The sequence below is a fragment of the Mugil cephalus genome, chromosome 4, assembly GCF_022458985.1.
Source record: "Mugil cephalus isolate CIBA_MC_2020 chromosome 4, CIBA_Mcephalus_1.1, whole genome shotgun sequence".
In the NCBI taxonomy this organism is placed as follows: Eukaryota; Metazoa; Chordata; class Actinopteri; order Mugiliformes; family Mugilidae; genus Mugil; species Mugil cephalus.
This window is the reverse complement of record NC_061773.1, coordinates 9922409-9944334: the sequence shown is the minus strand read 5'-3', so window position 1 is coordinate 9944334 and position 21926 is coordinate 9922409. Positions and strand designations below refer to the sequence as shown.

The following is a 21926-nucleotide window of genomic DNA, read 5'->3' as shown; positions in this document are numbered from 1 at the left end:
ACATCCTCATAATAGTGTAAAACCCACTTTCAACACTGCAACAAACAACAGTCAACCAAATGATGATAAAGCTGGACCAAAGTAGTTTCTACAAACACCCAAATATTAGAATAAATTGTATCGAGGTTGGATTCATTGCAGGTCAAGTTATAGCCAGGTATTAAACTGGCAGCTGGGTTGTTGTCCAGCTCCTAATTGAGCCAACATTAGTTGGCACTGTAGTTTTCTTCCTAATCTCATCCAATTGCCACACGTGCCCACAGCCAGAATCTCAGACCACTTGTCATCATATTCACCTTTATACCCAGTTGCATGGGAACCACTCCCACCCGAACCCTCATCTATAGCCCACTTGAAACCAAAGGGTGGACACCCATGGGAGTCACACAGCATTTCCAAGGCACTGTGCCTCTTGTTGTATCATTTATAGCAACTAGATATGAGAAGCAGGTAAGGCTGCGGTCCTGATGGTCTACGTAGTCTTAATTATCAGTATAAACTATTATTCATGTCATCCAAGAAGAGCAAAGATTGTTTTCATGTCTCTGTCGGCTTCTTTCCAATCCAGCAGTTTTGTCTTCTATCAGTATAATTACTGTCACATTATATATTTATATATATTATTAATATACTGCAACTTGTAGTTACATATGTACACATGCATCCAATAGTAACAATCATTTGGAGTCAATTCAATATTTCCTCAACACCAGCTACAGCAGGACTTTGTGTCCGTCTGCAAGTTGGTGCTGAGGAAGTAAAATGTTTTTGTTTGTTTGTTTGTTTTAAAGCATTAGAAACAAACTGCAGAAAAATGTTGATTGGTGAGAAGTAGAAGTAAAATGAACAAGGGCACAGCAAAATAATCTCCTGAAGTCTGTTCACGTGGCCATTTTCTGTTTGTTGATCACATCATCTCCTTTTAATGTGTTTTCCAGTGTGGTTTTATACATTATTCAAGTGCCAGTCTTTAAGATTTCAGGCCTTGTGGATTTACTGGCATGTTTCTGAAGTGGTTGTGGTTTAATTCTGGTCACAAAGTTCTGAGTTCAGCAAAATAAGTACGTGTTAATATTATTTATAAAGAGCGTGCAGCTCTTCAACTAACAGCTCACTGCAGCTGCTCCTTGTTCATTCACTTCCATACAATACTCGTCTACTTCCAAAAAAGCAAAAGCATTTTGTGCTTGCATTTTTGATGACGAGCAGCAGTAAGCGCAGTAAGCTCCCTGAAAAAGCACATTACATATCCTGTGACTTCATAATAAAATCAGACTTATGTTTATTGCAGTTAAATGGTTTTAATGTGAAGCTGTAAAGCAGCAGTAAGAAGTGTTGAGATGACACTTTAGCACAGTGAATTTATTAGACCTTATATTTGCCCTAACTTTAATGCAGCAGTTCTTTCTGTGAATGTCAGTGCAGAAACCCAGTTCTTAATAATGCAAATATATCAATATTGAAGTACTTTCATCAGTGCGCCTCAGGCTCAGTTGCCGTTGCGTTACCTCACTCTGCAATGATTTAATTGGCTCTGTATTTATTTGAATTGCGTTGCCACCTTAAAGCTGATGATGGTAGTTGCTTTAGAGTCTCTAAATTTAAAGAAAAAAAATGTCACCAGTATCATATACAGCGTCTCAAAGAAATAATGTACTTACTACATCTGTTGCTGGTACTGAATCTGTTGCCAATTTTTTGCTCTGTGTTCTATTATGCAAGAAAGGGAGCCCTGTGTTGTTGTTCCTTTTTTTCATCTTCGCATGGATTCAGTCAGCCCTAAGGCACGGTTTACTCAACCAACAAGGGAAAACAAAGTGCCTGTAGCTCAGATTCCTTAATTAGGTACATCAGAGGAAAGACAGTCATTGCTGTTATGAATGAGCTGTACGGATGGCTGTGGGTGATGTATATGTTTTGATTAAGGCACAGTGATGATGGGGGGACGTGGGTTGGGGGGGGCATCACAATATTGAGTTTTTCAAATATTAAATCAAAAAGCACTGAAATCCGACATAACTTGGAAAGGATCCTCAAGGATGACTCTATGATGAAATTTTCAGAAATTACTTTTTATATATAATTTAACCTCTGCAGAGAAACTCAACTCACCATCACTCCAAAACACTTCTGGGCCAGCTGTGATTTTTTTTTATTTTTTATCACATTTATGTGTTTGCCAATCAGCTTTATTAAACGTCAGCAGAGCGGTGCATGAGTTAGTGTTTCATGAGGTAAAGCTACTGTTGTTCGTGCAGCTCAAGCTCTCATTCCTTTGTGTACATGTAGTTCTTTTCTCTCATTAGTTTTGTCCCTCATAAAAAAAAAAACAATAATAATAACCAAACAACTTGTACTGGTATCATTTAATTAGATTCTATCTTTGTATCCGGCTTTAATTAAGGTTCCTCATTAAAGAAACCATTTTCTGTTTTGCTGAATTTTGTTAGGGTTGCTTTTGGAGTGAAACTGAGGTGTCCTGTTGATAAAGCCTCAGCTTTTAGTGCTTCATTTATTCCTGTACTTGTGTCTCCAACATTTTCTCTTAGATTTCCCAGTGTGATTTTACTGGAGCTATAGCTATGACTGATCGTTGTACCCTCCTGATAGTTTTCTCCCAAATTAAAATGATTTGTCTTGCCATGCCTCACATTTATACCACATAGGCATAGCAGTGATGACACACACACAGCGATTACACAGTTTCCCTTTCCCGCTGTGCCGCTTCTGGTACCTTCAGTCAGTGATGAGCTCAGAAATAAATACAAATGAAATGTGCGAGTTTAATCTCTTTCAGTGAGTCACTGTTTTCGTACATTTACCCGCATTGTTTAAGGAAGTAATGAGTGCTACCAAGGCAATGTCGTGTGCATTTCATTTGGATCATTTAATAGCCTATTTCCACATTTACACAACAATAATAACAACAACAACAGAAAGGCCCATAGTGCTTTACTGTCTTCAAAATGATGGATTTGCGTCAGTCAGCCGGGTTCAAACAACCTAGAGACTTCATTAACATGTGCTGGTTCATTTATAATCCAAGTTTTTATTTTCATTTGCATTAGGAGTAAGCAGCAGCCTTCAGACCTAAATAATTAAGACAGAGCTAAAGCCTCCATTTCTTCAGATGTCCACATGAGGCAGGCTACAAAGCTCAACCTCCCAACCCAGTCAGCCTCCATAGGCCTTCATGTTGAAGTAATCGACTTTACAGTCTGATACCAAAAAATGTTTTTGGTATCAATAACTAATTTTGCTGTTCATGAGAACTGTACAGGAGGATATTTAAAAAACTAATAATAATAAAAAAAAATACACAAAAAAAAGAAAAACTCACCACAATTAAGTTAGTTTCTTAAGTTAGTTTTTGAGTTGAATTTCTTTAAGATGGAAGTCAGTTCATTTACAGTTTGATCTCAGCTGGACCAGTTATGTAACAGCATAACAACCTATGAACTCATTTTATGTAAAATCAGAAATTTCTTACAGAAAATAAATGTAACTTTTTCTAAAACTGTGCCACTCTAGGTGGACAACACAGGATTAGCATTTACTAGCAGTTACAGGAAAATGAATGCACTAAGACCGTATTTTAAGACTTAAAAACCAGAAGTCATAAATCTGTGCCAGTTTCATTTCAGTAAGGAAAGCCTCGTTGCATGTCCACCCTCTTTTTCTCTTTCTTAACTGTATTCGTCTGTATCTCTGCTGTCACTATTGAATGAAGATAAAAGAACTTTTCTTTACATCCTTGCGGGATAACGTTCAAACAGGCTTTGGGTTAATGATGCTGAGTAAAATTACCCTTTTCATTCAGCCCAGCTTATTAACAGCACGCATTCACTGCCCCACGCAGAAACATAATTGTTGACTACAAATTTCATGCTTGGTTATAATTTAATTAGTGAGGATTAAATGTTTTTATATAATACATGGACTTGGCTAGATTTAATTAGCCGCAGTGACAAAGAAATGTGATAAACTTAAAACTGAAGGGTTGTGACAAATGCAGAACACACAGACGGCTTCATCCGGTCTAACTGTGGATCACTATTTGGTAGAAAGTGACTTTTGACAAGCAATTGAATAAGATAACTGAAATAGTTACAGATTTAAAGCTGTTAAAAGTTACTTTTTAATCTTGGGTAAGTGATTATGGTAGGTGTTGGAGGTGCTCAAGTTTCATTAGTTTGTCCATACGGGTAAAGTCTAGAAATGACTCAATTAAGGCAGTGCCTTTACCATCACCTAACCCCGACTGATTCTTGTGCTCCAGGACACATTTGAGGCCAATTATACTGAACCTGCTGCATCGCTAATACCACATCCTCCGTCTCTTTATGTGGACTCCTGAAATGGGATGCCACTCCTCTTGAGTGATACTACAGTAGCTCCTTTGGTCTCTTGAGCCTCTCTCGCAGCCTACTTTTTCGTGTAACCTACTTAGGAGGCTTTTTAAAAAGATCCCAAAGAAAGCTTTTTCATTTCTGTTCTCATCTCACGCTCTCTAATGGAGCCAGATGGAGAGACTCCTGATTGGACGTTGAACCTGAGAAGGGATAGACCGTAAGTACAGATGGACACATGGGAAGGCGCTTAAATGGAAGAGTGTGACCGGAGAGTAGAAAAGCTAATGCAAGTGGCAGCGGCTCGTCAGAGCATCAACCATAAGTAAAATGAGGTGTGAAGTAAATAGCGCTTTGCGAGTATTTGCTTTGTGTGACTAGAAGGGAGTGCAGATGTTACCTGATTCAAGTAATCAGTAATGCTGGTAGTAATTTGCACTTCCGCAGCAAACCTTTGTGATGGTGGTCAAAACCAAATGCCTGTCCTGTGAAGCCACACGTGATCTACATCTCCCCAGTTAAACTTGTTTTTGTCTGCACACAGATCGTCTGATATTAGGCTCTGGTTGATAGCGCTGCAGCATGTCACGCATTCCAGCTCTCCAGATTGAACTATCATCATATTCTGCACCCCTTGACATTGCATTTGCGATACTGCATACTGTGCTGCTCACCTACACACTTTACTTTACATTTTACTGTGGTGTATATTAAACCTGCTGTGTTTTTGCTCTTTTGCTTTTAGGTTTGTTGCAGTGTTACCTTAAAGTGACAGCCTCGTGGTTTCAGTAAGACTGATCTGCCGCCGCATGTAGTTACTGGTCGATACAGCAAATGGGATTCAATTAGTAGCTACGATTTCTGTAATGTGGAAACAGTTGTCTTTTAATAAAGAAGTCAAACAATAATTGGCCTTTTTCCATCATCCAGCCTGTGCTGCATTTTCATTGTGCTGCATACGGCGTGAGTCTGTGAAGAGCAGGCCACAGTGAAGGAGTTGGTTACCTCACTGAGACGTTAACGGCGTGCTGCTCTGCATCCACCAGATCACTGCGGCTGAGTTCTCTCTGTAATATGTCTAAATGATATGCTTTAAAACATGGTAGGCGTCTCGTTTCCTAGACATATGTTTGGAAAAGACAAGCAGTGAGTGCTGGGCTCACTGACAGAACGCACTACACCTTTTCTGTGACTACTTCATAACAGAAATCAACTTGTGTTTTGCCAGATAAAAGCTTTTAAAGTGAAGCTGCCTCAAAAGGAACATTTTGCATTGGCAGTAATCTCAGAGTCCATTTGCAATTGTCTCACAATGACTTAGTATTCTGTATTCATATCCAGATAACTGTTTATAGAGATTACATTAGCATTTTTACATTAATGTTGCCACGGACTCCTCGTTTATAGTGATGGATATGCATAAATATTACGATGCTCTCATCAGTGGACCTCAGTGTTTCCCCATTTAATGACACACAGCAACTTAACGGACATTTTTATGTGACAATCTTTGAGATTGCCACTTCTATCATGAATTCTGTGTTTTGAAGATGAAATGCGCTCCACAGCTGTTTGGAGAGCCTCGTCCAGAAGGTGGCTGTAATCCAGTAAACCACTTTGCATCTGGTCGAGCATCTGGGTGGATAACAGGTTCCTCATGTATGACGAGGTTTTCCTGCCAATGCTTTCCTTGCTCTCTAAGTTGTCCGCGCCATGCCAATCTTGCTGTTACGCAGCTGTCTGGAAGCAGTTGGAAAAGAAGGGCCATAACAAAGTCACATAACATTTATGTTACGAGTACTGCAGCTTAGACAGTAGCTTGCGAAGAGGTAGTGATATATCCGCTTCCTTCACTTGAGAGGTACTCCATATAAGTGCCCTTGTGTTGCTGGTCATGGCCAATAGCACAGGAACACCAAACTCTTTACTAATAAACTGGTATATACATAGTCACTCATCTCTAGCGCACCTACATGTTTACTGTGTAGATGTTGTGATTAAAGGGACCCTGATTAAAGGCTGACAAGATTAAGTAGGGTCCCTGTTATATATATTCCATATTAAACCCAGCCCAATGCTACTTATAGCTATACATTATTATTCTTATTATCATGTTGCATTCAATATCAAGCTATTCAAGTAATACACAGGTTCAAATATTGATTTCCTTATTTCAAACATGTGCAGCAGTAGGGGGGGCCGTGCAACTGCCGTTAACATAAACATACCTAACTGGTATATTGGCAGATAAAGAAAATAATTGACAGATTCAAGTTTTATCTTTAAACATAGCTGAATGTAGTAGGGACAGTGAATCACCAAACCATTTTGGTCTCAGTAGTTGGCTGATGTGAGCGAGCTGCACAGTTAGCTTCTCATCTACTGATATCGCAGGATTTGTCTGGGATTTCACTGGATTCCTGTTAATGTGTATTTAAAGAAATTGAAATTTGTGATGGACAAATTGTGGGGGAAAATAAATAAATATATATACGTATATAAAACATGTGTAATCAACCACAGATTTCATGAACCCCCTGCAGTATCTCAGCAGCCCCCCTGGGGGTTGTGGACCCCCTGGCGAAGACCTGTGCTGTATTGTTTTCCATGCAAATACATTCTGTTCCACTAACAATCCACCTGCATAGAGACTTGTGTATGTTTTTTATGTTTTTGTTTTTTTATTAGTTTTTTATCCAAACTACGCATGTGGCTTTTAGGATGGATACTGATCTTGTGACTTTTCATCTGAGACGCCATGATATTAAAATGTTGTCTTATCTTATCTACTGGGTTGCCAACCTTTAGGATGAATAGAGATTATTTCAGTGAAACCTCAGTATTTATTTGTTTTATTTATTATATATATGATTATACTGTAAATATTTTATGACCAATTACCTGAAAAGTTAATGATGCCTCAGCCTTTTTTCTGAGCACATAGTAGAAGTGTAGCATTTTGCTTGAGTTACAGAGCTAGAGTTATGTCTCTTTTTCTTTTTCTTTACTACACATTCTAGGATTGTGAATGAAAAGTGTAAAGGGAATGTTTTTCTTTTCCTTTTTTTCACAACCTGAACTGAATTAAAGTTAGTGCTTTTCCAATATATATTTTCCACAATAATTCTTGATACTGCAAAAATTATTATTTCAAATTCTTTTCCGATTTCTACGATATTCTACAAAAAGTGTTATTGTTCCACATGGTGTTATTCTTACCACCACCATGTGCTGGATAGAAGCCATTAGTATGTTTATTGTCTAATTCAGCAGCCTGTTTGTTTTGTCATGTTTGGTGAGTGTACACTTCAAGGTTCATTTTGAACAACGCTACATTGTCAAAATTCATACACTATGTAAGTGAATACACACCGTACTACATAGAGTTGTACTAATGGAAGTATGCAATTTGAGACACATCACCAGAGTTGTTTGATCCTGTGTCACACTTCTTCCTGCGCCTAATACTGTTTTGCAAAATTTTCAGTATTGTTTCTGAATGGCATCACATTTCCTTACTGAAGCCATTGCAAATTGCAGGCTTCTTGCAAATGAAAGTCATTTGTGAGGACGTGGCTTTGTATGTCATATCCAGCTGTCCTTTGATATTACATCAATTTATTCTGGTTCATGCACAGTCAGTGCAGAATTCGTAATAGCTTCGGTGAAGGAGCTCAGTCACAGAATTACCAGATTGGTCCGTTAGGGAGGGAATGACAGGACGGTCCTTCTTACTGCTTATTAATTGCCACATTTTCATTTCCTCGTCCCTGATACGACACAGGAGGCAAGTTCCCCAGGTCCGCTGCTAATTGTGTGGCATTCCATCACATCGTGTTGGAGGAAATTCAAGTGTCATTGATCAGGAACTATGGCTCCTTCCACTGGATACACCCCTGGCAGTGGTGATTAAGGCCAGGAGGAGGAGATGCAGAACTCAAGCAGAGATGAGAAACTAATTGGTTGTGGGTTAAATCATTGCCAGCAATTATGACTCTTCTTGTCCAATATTAGACTCGCCAGATGCCATGTTGGAAAGTTCACAGTGAACATCAAGTAGAGGGTAGTCCGTCATAATTTAAACAAAGGAACGTGTCCTGACTGAAGGGACACATAAAGGTGGACAGGTGAAAAGAGTGTACACGGGTCAGAGTATGCACAGTCTACAACATGATCAGTGGGTTCCCAAACTCCTTCCTAAAATTCAGTTTTAGTTGTTAGTTTTATGGTGCATTTATTAAAGGATTAATCCTCTACTTTGTTTCCTACAGACACAAAGATACACTATTGTACAGACCCATAACAGACGATCAAGGCCAGGATCAACAATTGGGCCAAATAAGATGACTCTAAGCTGTAATTCTTTTGAGGCTGATTCTGTCTTTAAAAGGAATGTGGCGGTACAAAAGAGACCACTGACAATGGTTCTGATTCATCAAGCAAGGTGAATTAGGTTTTTTTTGTAGAAAGGATTTGAAGTATTCACATTCAGATGCACCAGTCCCTAATTAAAATACTCGCAGAGTATTTGCCAACATTCGGCTGGATTTTGCCCAATATTTCATCATTTTGAAACATTCCAAACATGCTGACGTTTTAATTATTCATCCCCGATAAGTATGCCCGCCATTCACTGCAGTCACGCCGTTCGCCACGAGTAAGACGGCGTTCGCGAATGAATCCGGCACATATCTGTTATTATCCGTTTCGGCGGGCTTACCGCTGTTTCCGTGTAGTGTTTTCATCACCGATGAACACCACCGATGTCCTGAAGGATTATCCTTGCTCAAGCTCCTGTATGAGCTGCAAACACCGCCACGTATCTGCAGCAGAGTGAAAGATAAATATGAATTTCCTGTCACATCTATGCTTCATTACTTCTGATGATTGTGTAGCTGAAATTGTCAATGAAACCATCAAACAGCATAGAGGAAAACCCTACCACGACGCCTGTGCAGCCTTGACAAACACGAGGCAAAGAACAGAGTTATAATCCATCAGGGTGGAGGAGAAACTTGGAATGTACGCTACACTATACTCATTTAAAGTTGTGGCGCTAACTTAGTGATTGATTACCAGACACTGGACCTTTTATAGATTAAGTTTTTGTATTCTTATCCCGAACCTCTTGCTTTTGCCTTAGAGACTCGCTTGAATGAGTGCCAAATATGTGCAAAAAAGTTTTGAGTAATGCTACCAATTTTTTAGCTGGGGCCAGATGCATAAACGTTGCGTGTTCACTCAAAACTCATGCATATTTTGTGTAGATTTTCTTCACATATACTGCCAGTTCCACAATTGCTGGCATTGCAGCATAGATTTGCATAAATTTATCTTTAACTGCAAAGCAATTTGGAAATTCTGTTTCAGGATTGCTACAAATGAGGCATCAGTATGAAAGATGATCAATGATGGAGTTGTTACTGTGTCGTTCATGCAGAGAGACAGCTGTTCTGCTGTTGGAGATATTTCCTTGTGCTTGGAAAAATTTGCCAGAATTGTACATTATGCTTCAGAAAACATCTGTGGTGACTCGTATTTATCCTTCGTACAATATATGAACAACAACATTCACTATTCTGAACAGGACATTGGAGCCACAAACAATAATGCCACTTCAGTACATAATAGCAGTGGAAACTTAAAAACGTTAAAGTGAGCTGACATGGTTTATTATTACAAACTAGCAAGTCACCAGCTTTGCAAAACATCTTGCAAAAACACGAGACATAGCAAGAATGCTAAAATTATTAACCTGTCTAACAGCAAGATGGCCAGCTCAGTCTTTAATTTTGTGAGGCTCTCACCAACGACCAAAGACCAATCTGAGATCTGGACTCTTGTTGCGTCACTCTCTTCCTTCGTAATCCTCCCATTTTGGTCTCCGCCTCTCTCTGCCATGGTGTCCGTATTGACAATAGAGAGCCAGCCTCCTCCTGTCGCTAACTTAAAATCTGTGCTATGCATTGTGTGACTTGTTGACCCAAGTTAGAAGCCAGAATAAGCATTCACGGCGGTGGAAGGTGGAATAAAAGAAGCACGATTCACTTTATTGTCAGTGTCAGTGTGCCATGAAACCGAAGCTGTAATTTTAAGGTAAAATGGGTTTAGCTAAGCAATGATTGATTTTAACCTGTCTGTCAAAGTCTGTTTTTCTTTGATAGAGCTACTGGATATGTGAAAACGGTACGTATGCTCTCGTGGCTCCAGATGGAGCCATGCAAAGCCTGAAATAATATCACTTGAGGCAGCGTCAGTCCGGGCAGTGTAATGCTAAACAGACGGCATATTCTTTCATTAAACTCGCTCTAACTGAAAACCAGAGGACAAGAGTGGCGTTACTGGGCAGCACATGTACACTATAGGGCTATGAATATTAAGCAGGGAGATGAAAAGGACAGTGGATACATAGAGAGTTTCCCTTGTGTAAATAAAGGTTAAGAAAAATGGCCCAATTCACCGTTTTAATTTTCAGCTATTTCCACTCTTGGTCTCTCATACATCACCCTCTAACCGACACTGGACCTCAGTTCAACCTGCTTTATTTGCACTTTTGAATAAACTCACTCACCACTAAGGTGATTTTCGTCAGGCCTCTGTGTCGGGCTACTTTGCCCTTGATGTTAACTCTCCCATGTGGAGACTGACCAGCCTCTAATTTAAAAAGGAGCTCACACGGGTCATGATGGATGGCACTTTCTTTCCAGTGGCAGCAGGTCACACGAACTAACATCCCACATCCCTCACATGTCTGTGTGTGTAATAACAGACTTGTTTGGGCTGTTTCTTTTCCTACTGTTTAATCCCATCTCCTCCCCATCTTTCGTCCCTCCTCCTGTTGTTTCCACTGTTATCACCCGGCCTCCTGCTTCCCTTCAGAAGAAAACAGAAAGGTGAGATTGTGTGTGAATATCAATACAGCAAGTCGCGTACCCTTGCAGTCCCCGCGGATACATGGTCAAGTCAGCCATTTTTCATGCTCACTTTCTTGAGATTTAGTAGAGCAGATTGGTTTCAGAGTTGGCTCTGCACTGATGAGGGGGAAAGAGAGGGTGGTAAATGTGCCCCGAGATGTGAAAAGGGAGTAACAAACAGGACGACTGTGGTGCTGCAGGGAGGTGTTTGACCTGTGAAAACTGCGGGGAAATGTATGAAGTAATGTTAAATTTTGCTCCCATTCAAAAAGAGGCAACAGCTTTCAGCAGAGTTTTATTTGACTTATTTATTGTACCAACCCTGGGGTGAAGGAAAGGAAAGGGTATAAAATATCTGAGGGTAAAATGTGCAGTCCTTAAACAGTCTTGATATTTTCTTTCTTTTCTTTCTTTTTTCTTTTTTTAAATATGAGTGTGTGTCTTGTATGTCTGTTGCATATTTTTCATGTTACAGTGCGTTACAATTACACTAGAAACTATAAGCTAAAAAACATAACTATATTAGATATGTCTGTAAGCATTTGGTCGATGCAGTGTTATTTACAGTGGTGTTTTTCACACCTAAATGATGCAGATCATCAAACAAATTTAAATATAAGACAAAGATAAGACAAGTAAATGCAAAATGCAGTTTTTAAACTAAAGTTTTTTATCATTAAGGGGGAAAAAATCACAACCCATATGGCCCTGTGTAAAAAAGTGTTTGTTGCTCCTTAAAACATAACTTAACTGTGGTTTATCCCACCCGAGTTCAATTTCTCTAATCACACCTAGGCCTGATTACTGCCAGGCCTCTTCTCAATCAAGAAACCGCTTTAATAACACCTGACTGACAAGTAGACAGTAGACCAAAAGATCTCAAAAGCTAGACATCATGTCGAGATCCAAAGGAATTCAGGAACAAATGAGAAAGAAAGTAACTGAGATCTATCAGTCTGGGAGAGGTTATAAAGCCGTGCTCAGCGACGACTCATCCAAGAAGTCACAAAAGACCCCACAACAACATCCAAAGAAATGCAGACCTCATTTGCCTCAGTTAAAGTCAGTGTTTATGACTCTACCAAAAGAAAGAAACTGGGCTAACGTGGCCTCATGGCAGAGTTCAAGACCAAAACCACTGCTGAGCAAAAAGAACATAAAGGCTCAGTTTTGCCAGAAAACATCTTGATGATCCCCAAGACTTTTGGGAAAATACTCTGTGGACGGATGAGACTAAAGTTGAACTGTTTGGAAGGGGTTTGGAAGGTAAAAGTAATGTAGCATTTCAGAAAAAGAAAGTAAAAGTAAAATCTGGTGGTGGAGGCAGTGTGATGGTCTGGTTGCTGCTTCAGGACCTGGAAGACTTGCTGTGATGAATGGAACCATGAATTATGGTGTCGACCAAAAAACCCTGAAGGACAATGTCCAGACATCTGTTGGTGACCTCAGGACCGCAGGACAATGATCCAAAACACACCAGTAAGTCCATTTCTGAATGGTTGAACAAAAACTAAATGAAGACTTTGGAGTGACTTAGTCAAAGTCCTGACCTGAATCCTATTGAGATGCTGCAGCGTGACCTTAAAGTGGTGGTTCATACTGGAAAACGCTCCAATGTGGCTGAATTACAACAAAATTAAAAGTAAAAGATTTATTGCAAGTTACTGCCAACACTTGATTGGAGTTGTTGCTGCATAGGGTGGCTCAACCAGTTATTAGGCAATCACTTTTTTTCTCACAGGGCCATGTAGGTTTAGATTTAGTTTTCCCTTAATAATGAAGATTTTCATTTAAAACCTGCATTTTGCATTAACTTGTATTATCTTTGACTAATATTTAAATTTGTTTGATGATCTGAAACATTTAGGTGTGAAAAACATGCAAAAACATAAGAAATCAGGAAGAGAGCACAAACTTTTCCACAACGCTGTAGATGAAAGTCAGTTGTTGCTGCATGTTTTCATTTATTTTATTGTGAAGTTTGTCTTCCCCATAGAGCTCAGGGTTGTTTGTTTTGGCCTTGCAGTTTTGCAGCTGCTTGACAAAACAAAACAAAAATATAAATGTGACTGGATAAAGTACTATAAAAACTAGTCCAGGGCTGAAAAGGGTCCAAACTTTAAGCTTTCTTTTAAATCCTGTGGGTGTGATTTATATCCTAGAATTCAGTGCACACTATTTGTTGGAATTCTACGAAAGTACAGGGCAGCCATGCAAGTTGTTAATAGACGTTGTGGTTTCATTGTGCCGATGCCCTTTTCATGAATCCCATTTCAAGTAGGAATGTTGAATTACAAGGATAATTTAAGGGTGACCAAATGAAGTCAATCTGGATCCAGCACAGGATTAGGATACTCTCATCAAAATATAAAGGAAGGCTTCTACAGAAAGCTAAATAAGTGCCACTACATTATATGTCAACGTCTTGCTAAAATACTGGTCATGGTAACAGACAAGAGTTTCATGAAATTAATTTTACAGTATAGGACAATGTGGTAAAAAAGCTAAAATAAGCCACAACGTCAGAAAGAAATCCTTCTGTCGAATCTGAGTTTTAGATCTTGTCATGAATTTAAAACGGTGCTCGTTCACTGTGTTTGTGTTCAGTTGATTGTTTGAGTGGCTGACAGAGTGGAATGGCATTCTCCAAATTCTGCACTTGATTACGTACGATGGGATTATCCAGTATCTACCAGAGATCTTCTGTTCACCTGCACTGTCACTGCAACTGTGTCTCTTACAAAAAACAATCAGGACTGAGCAGCTTAGCAAATTTGAAGAAGATGTATATAAATGTGTTATAGTTAATCCTTTACAGACATGAGGGGATGATGTGTTATTGCTCAGGAAACGGTAGTTTTCCATTATTAGTAAATCTCTGGCAGTCTGCAGTGACCCTTTATTTTCAGCTAAAGCACCTGCTGTGCAGCTTTGTCCTCTGCTCGTTTCTGTTACCCAGCTGTTTTTGTTTTGTTTTGAGAGGACCTCAGACCCATCCATAATTAACCTGATTTCTTAATTTAGACATTTTGGTTTGTCCTCACTTTCTGATACACCTTCAAAGCTCTGATTAAGGCTTAAGAATTGGTTTTAGTTGTAGTTACGCATTTAGCTGTGACGGCTAAGGTTAGGATAAGGTCCTCACAAAGACAGAAATACCCGTGAGTGTGCATGTGTGCCTGTCTGTGTTGATTGATGGCCACTAGCAATGGTCATTTTATGGGTTTTCAGGGTATTTTCAGATACTCTCGTATAGGTGATCAATCCTCGTGAAATAAATAAAATGACAAATTACAGCGTGAGCTCACAAACACCTGTCAACCCGAGCAACAGCCGGCCCTGTTTGATTAAAAAGTAGCTTTTCACCTGCGGTTGCTAACGGTTTAAAATGTTCCCCATCACTGCTGTAACAAAGTTTGACTTCCAATTCAGCCTCCCATACGCAGTAATCATTCAGCCAGATTGATTGCTTTGGCTTCATGGTGCCTTTATTGATGCGGCACATCCAATCCACTTGTGTTTTATTTGATACCCACCACAGATCTATCAGGAGCACGCAGCTTCTTCTGCGTGTTCCGTGGAACGAGCGCCTGAGCTCCTTTTAATGAAGAGCAAAACAAGCAAGAGGTTGCGAAGGATAAAACACATGAGTGAATAAATGATTTTTTCCACTTGCTTGGTCTCTGTTTTAAAATGTGGCTGATGGAAAAAGCAAAGTAATGAATGTCTGTAGAAGTCCATTTACCAGCGAAATGGCTCCACCGCTGCGCTTTGTGCCTCGTTGCTTCGTTTAAATGCTCCTCTAACCTTTCCCTGAGAAATTCACTGTCTGACCCGTTTGTCACCGTGTATCAGTATATCGATTTGAAAAGGTTAAAGACTGACGGGCAAGTCATCAACATTCACAATGTGTGTTTAATCGGAAGACAAGCACCTGCCTGACCTACAGCGCTCTGCAGTATTTATACACAAGTATTTATATTTCTGATTGTCAGTGGCTTATTGACTCCATAATTAATCACAGTTGAGATTTCTTACTCATGGCATTTCAAAACGCAGCTGTCACTTTTCCTCCAAGTCTCCACTGCTGCGTGGAACAGATGCAAATTTATTTATTAGTTAAGTTAAGTTCCAGCCATGGGATTTGGTAAACATCCTCACAAATATGGAATACTGCCAAACTAAAACATTTATCATGCATCGTACTGGCAGAAGTGCTTCTTGGAATAACTTTAATGCAAGCACATTTTTACCGCGGTAAATTTTTGGAGAAAACTTATTACATGTACTCTTTACATCAAGTAGTCATAACACCTCACGACACGTTCAAGACAGAACAGAGGCACAAGGGAGACTATATATATATATATACAGTCACAAATACCCACACAATATTAGGAAGGGGGTTTCAAAGTGTGTGGCTGATCGGTGTACTATGGTACTATGGGATTCTGCCAAACTAAAACATGTACCACTTCTCGGAATAGCTTTAATACAGACTAAGTTTTACTTGAGTGTGCTCCACCTATCTATCATGGTTGTACAGTTCACATTAAGCAGCCGCAGCACCTCTTGACTTCATTCATGACAGAAAGCTTGAAGCTATGGTGATAGACCCACATGAAAGGCTTCACTTTTCTTGATAAATATGCTCTATAACAGCACCTGAATTTTCAGTGACTGCGTCGGAGGAGGCACGTCGCTTCAGGAACCTGCGAGAAAATGAAAAATGATCCGGTCCACTTTGAGTAACAGAGCAGTGAGTCTGAAGGCTTATCGGATGTCAGGAGTTTTTTTTTTTTTTTTTTTTTTTTAAGTATTGATATATTGATGCAGAATGTTTTATTGTGGTTGTTTTATATTTAGCCCTGGCAGTCGAAAGGGCACAAAGAACGCATTCACTTTGCACTTACCTATCATGTCTTTGATTAATTTAACTTCTAATCTGTACTGACACGTCCCCCTGATTCAGGACAATAGCTTCATTCAAATTATTGTCGAAGAGATTTTAACCACCGGCCAAAGTGTTTTGGTGACATGTGCTATAAATCAGAATCAGAATAAGCTTCGGGTAGTGTTCCCTTTTCAGCCCCAAAATCTGTAATCCTGTCAAATCAACAACATTTATTTAAAAAAAGTCAAAGAATAAACAGAGCTGTAGAAATCCAGAAGAAGACCTTTCCATTACAAAGTAGATTTCTGTTTAACACAGCAGGTCGACACCACTGTGATTGAAGAGATGGCTCCAGACTGAAAGACAGGTCAAAAATCATTTGACCTCATCACTGAAGTTTTTTGCCACCTGGTTCCCTTTGACATATATGACACTGTTCTGTGAAATAACTCAATGCAACGAGCAAAGTGTTGAACCTTCCGCTGTATCGCAGTTAATGATGTTTGACATCATGGTGGGTGTGAGGTGTCAGACGCCATTACAACAAAGCCGTCAGAGCCACAACCGCGAGAATGTCATCTCTCATAGGCCGACAGACAGCGAGCGGAGCGAACTGTGAAATCATTTGTCTGATCGTCTGGCAGCCCGGAGCAGGGCTCAGCAACAATAACAACAAGCCCCGTGGTCAGATCTCCATCGCCCATTAATAACCCTTCATATTGACTGTTCTCTGCTCGCAGTGCCTCGGATTGCTTGAGTCAAAGCAACGTGAGAAGAAGTTTTACGTAAAGACAGAAAAAATTTCTTGAGACTCACTTTGGTGCGGATAGAGCAACGAGAGCCTATCGTTTCTTTCACTGTGGACATGAATATTAACTCTGAGATCCGTCATAATTGATGGCAGCTGACCCTGTGAAGTTTTATGTTCTCACAGTAATGGATAACACACACACTACACATTGGTTGTAATTTAAAAGAAATGGGAGTTTGATTCTTGACAGAGATACAGCGAGTTGTTAACTGTGCAATGCAAATTTATTCATATAGCATCAGTAACAATCCAAATCGTCTCCACATGCTTTACATATCCCAGAGCCCCAAACCTCCAGAACAGGAATTAAGAAAAGAGAAGTGAAGCAAATGAATTCATCCATGCCACTGGGTGCGTAAATGTATTACTGTCAGTTTTGCCGGATGATATGACATCTGCTGGCATATTTTATCCTAGCTAGCTAACTAGCTGAGCATTAGTTAGTGAGTGGGATAAAAGGTTCACATCCATCTGAATGAGCCATGTACGGTGTAAGACAGCATGGAAATAATGAATGCACTCCGTGGTGAAGATTGTTATCCCTGGTGTGACGGGGAAATGTCCTATTTGGAATCTAATCTTATTAAAAAAAAAAGATTTTGAGGAAGTTATCCACTTTTTTTCACAGCAGACATTTGCCACAGTAGGGAAAGCACTGGTGTTTTAATGATGGCTGGATTCCACTTAGGGAAGGTCCTGCTTTTGTTCATGCAGGTTAGTGGCTTACAGGGACATTATAGGGAACGGTGCCATCATTTACCCACAGTTACACGTCCAACTAAATACTGTGGTGTAACCCTAACCCTACAGTTATTGTCAGTGAGCTACTACTGGGCACTCCTTTGACAGTCTCATTGGGAAGTTGTTGATGTCCATCGTCAGTATGTCCCGGTGCTTTATCTGGAGACAACATTCGCAAACAAGATGTTCCAAGCATTTAAACATATTGACAGGTGGTTTCAGTTTGTTTGTGAAACCAAAAAAGACGTTAATTTGAAATGTGTGAAATGTTAATCATAGAAATCTGTATTTTCTGTATAGTATTCGGTGCTTTGTGTGAGATGGACATGCAGCTTTTCAGTGACGAAAACTACACTTCTTTCTATCTCTTTTCTGTGTGTTTAGCTTTGGAGGCTCTAAGACGCCAACAATTGCTGGTCACTTGGGTTTCTCACAACTCACTCCTTAGAGGAGTGTGCAGGATTTAAAGTGTTTTTTTCTACTTTATTATGTAAGAAAAAAATATGAAAAAGTCACTTTAAAATAGTATTTGAGCAACATCATATTCTTCCCTCTCACATGTATTTTACTCAAGCACGCTGCATTTGTGATAATCCCTCAACTCGTCAATCAGGCAAGCGATTACAGTCCTTTCCAGTCAGAGAGAGTGGGACTTTGGGCCAAAGAACAACAGTCAGAAAAGTGGAAAACTTGAACGCACCCACACCTGGGCAAAGAGCTGTCCTCGAGAGGCACACTGGTCAACAGTGCATGGGTCTTTCCTGTCAAGAGTCTCAATTTGACAAGAACGCAGCAGAGAGGAAACTCAGAGGAGGCAAAAAGGGCAAACAGTCAGAGAGGAAAAGTGCAAGTGCAAATGTTCCAGTGAGTCCTGGAGGATTAAGATCAATCCCCCATGCTCAATCAGGATTTTTAAAGTTGCTCACTGAAAAAACACAGAAGGCAAATTAAGGACTTTGGTCACAAGAACAACACAATATTCAGGTTATGTTTTCTAATTGCACAGTATAGTCTCACAACTAGAGTGGCCATTGAGCACTTGAAGAGATTGTTTCCAATCGCTTCACGTCGTAACCTGCTACCCGTGTGCTCTCCTGGAGATGCTGCCTTTTGCCACCAGCTAAAAACCCCGTCCCAGAAGACTCTTTTGAATCAATTAGTTCCACTACACGCCATGAAGGCCCACAGCTTTCGCCAGTGGGTCAACCTTGTCTTCACGTTGGCCCTGAGTCCCACTGGCAAGGCTTTGTTATGACCAGTCTGAGTCACACAGATAGCATTGGCCCTATCTCGCTGCCTCTGTCCACCTGCTGTGGCAAACATTCACTTGGCTAATCAAGTGATCAGAGGCCCCAGGGAGGCAGAGAGCAACAGCGGGGGAGAAAAGGAAACCAGCAAAGATGTGTGTGAAATCACTTATTTACTGATTCACTTACCAACGTATGAGCTGTCTTAACGAATCCTTCATGTTAAAATAGACTGCAGCTCTACTGAGCGTTTTAATATGTTTCAGCTTAATGTTCCGGTCATAAAGCTCAAACTTCACATTGCAAATTACTTCTGTTCAACAAAGAAAACTTCTAAACTTACTTTAAGCTACGTGACAGTTAGCAACCACCAAATGAACATTATGGGAGGATGCTGTGTTTCCTCTCATGACTATAAGTAGAAAATGGAACAAAACTGTGGCTCCATAAATATAACATTTCCTGTAACTGTGAGATGTGAACCTGAGCGGGTGTTTGTTAATAGAAAAACCATATTAATTTGAAAGATGATCTGTGGTCTTTCAAGCTTCTTTCCCTCAAACCGCCAAAAAAAAGAAAAGAAAAAGCTGTTAACGCGTTTATCTTTGTAGCGAGAAGCAAATTGAAACTGACCATTCTGCATCGCGTTGACAAGTGTAGTGTCTCACGATTATAATTTTAAATTATACTTTAATTAAGGAGTGCATTCATACAAAGCCGAAGCAGGATAAGAGAAATTCTTCTAAGACTTGAGAGAAATGCAACCTTGGTGCATATGAATGGCAATGTGGAGCCAGTAATTATGTTTCCATTAAAAGTGAACAATGACATGATTCAAGCGAATTTCTCAAATTTTGTTATCAAGTTCTCTGATAAAAAATATCCCAGCGCCGCTACTTTTGATGTCTTGATACACGATAATGGTTCATTTATTATTTTATGGATGTGTGTACCTGTCTGGAGTTGAAATGGGGCCCTGTTCTGTAACCACTGTGGTTTTTAATTTATTATTTCTTTTACCTTTCTGATGAGTGGCAGCCAGCATGAATGACTTCTTTGTCTACAGTCGCAGAGGCAGGTCCCTCGATGTCAAGGTGTATTCAAAAACTGTCCTCTTTCTTTCATAACGCCAGGTTTATTCCTCGGGCTACACTTGCTAGAATGTATTTTTGTGACATTTCCCCTCATGTTTCAAGCTGACAGAAAGTTATAAATAAAATGAAACTGAATACGTGGATGATGGATGGAAGCATACCGCTGTATGTGAAATCCCGAATCTGTGTCATCGCTGACTCATCTTACCTGTCCCCCCCCCCCTCCTCTATAGATACGGGGATATGGTACCAAAGACGATTGCTGGAAAGATCTTCGGCTCCATCTGCTCCCTGAGTGGCGTGCTTGTGATCGCCCTGCCCGTCCCCGTCATCGTCTCCAATTTCAGCCGCATCTACCACCAGAACCAGAGGGCAGACAAGCGGCGTGCTCAGAAGGTAAATGTCAGTGTCTTTATCAACTAATTTTTTTGTGCGTGTTAAATGAGTCGGTGTTTGTGTGCATGTTGGAGTTTGTTCACACACAAAGTATATTACCTGACCATTAGGCAAATTTCAAAAGGCCACGATGGGCTGTGATTCTGAGATGTTATTGAGTTAATGAGAATAAATGGGAAGATGAAAGGCTGCGTAAAAACGATGGGTGGGTGGTTACACCTAAAGTAAAAAAAAATAAATAAATAAAAGTCCTTTTAGATCTTTATAACAATGGAAATGGGTTAAAAGGTCTCGATGACAAATGAGTTCTATTATATGAAAAGCAGAGGAGCCATTTTACGAACTTGAAAAAAAGAAGGCGATGGTGGAAGGGATTGACCCCAATTAGAAATTGTACGACTGAACTGCAGATCACTGTCCTTCAGCCTCCTTCATCCCACTTTTTTCAGCACTGTCACACACACATGAAATTTGTTGCCCCTCCGATGCACATTAATTTAACGTCCTCTTACACATGCACACACACACTCCCTATCTTTTGCAGACACGCGGACCGACACACACTTCTGATCCGAGCACAAAACGTTAGCCAGCCACTCACTACAGTCCCCCAGTGGCTTGACCTTTCCACGGGGCGAGATAAGAGCGCTATTAAGTTAGAGAGCAGCTGCTGATAGCTAATTGAGTAGGGAAAATTCTGATTTGAATCCACAGTGATATAAGAATCCTAGGTGGGTGGTTTTCTAATTAATATACTGAATTAAATTTGTTCAAACACAATGGAGTGAGCTCCCTTATACCTTCGAGCTGTCTTTGGCTCCCATTAGGTTCAGCTCTGAGTGTTTGGCCAGTAAGCAGTAAAAGAGTGAATGAACGAACGAGTCCATATCTTCCCTGTTAGTTTAAATATCAACAAGTCACTAACAAGCCTCTCTACGCACAGTTTGAGGGAGAAAACTAATGTGCGTCAATTTAGATTTGTTTATTGACATGACGCCATCAAGAAAAAGTTAATCTGTCCTAATGTCTACAGATGGTTTGGGAATGCACAGCTGCATGTTATTTGTGGAAAGTAATGGACGAAGACAATTTTACTAAACCAACAGCCAAAGGCAAATATGTTTCCTGCTAATGAAGTAGTTTAAGTTGTTATTATTGTTAAACTCATTCAGATAATCACATCACAGGTATTGAACACATTTACTCACAAGACTAAAATGAATCCAAATGGGCAGCTTGGTCATTGACGAATACTGTTTGATCTTGACGTGTTTATGTGGGAATAAATGAATTGTTGCCTGGCAACAGCTGGAGACAGCAGGGGAGAGCAAAAGTGCTTTGAGGGTACACGTTATTCAAATTTGTAGTAAGAACCAGCAAGGCTCTGTGTACTGTATATCACACCTTACTGTATGTGAAATACAAATGTATATGAAATACAAGGTTTTACTTTAACAAAGCAATTTTTATCAATGGGACA

At 39.9% G+C, this 21926-nt stretch overlaps 1 protein-coding gene across 5 annotated transcripts in view; it reads left to right on the top strand.

The window, feature by feature from the left end:
• Positions 1-21926, top strand: part of LOC125006143 (potassium voltage-gated channel subfamily D member 3-like) — an 82490-nt gene that overhangs the window by 43472 nt on the left and 17092 nt on the right. For 3 of the 5 annotated variants that reach the window (XM_047581910.1, XM_047581907.1, XM_047581906.1), the window contains exon 3: positions 20284-20452. In XM_047581910.1, the coding sequence (XP_047437866.1) occupies positions 20284-20452 (169 nt within the window). The remainder of the gene's footprint in view (positions 1-20283; positions 20453-21926) is intronic. The other 2 variants (XM_047581909.1, XM_047581908.1) reach the window with 1 other exon arrangement.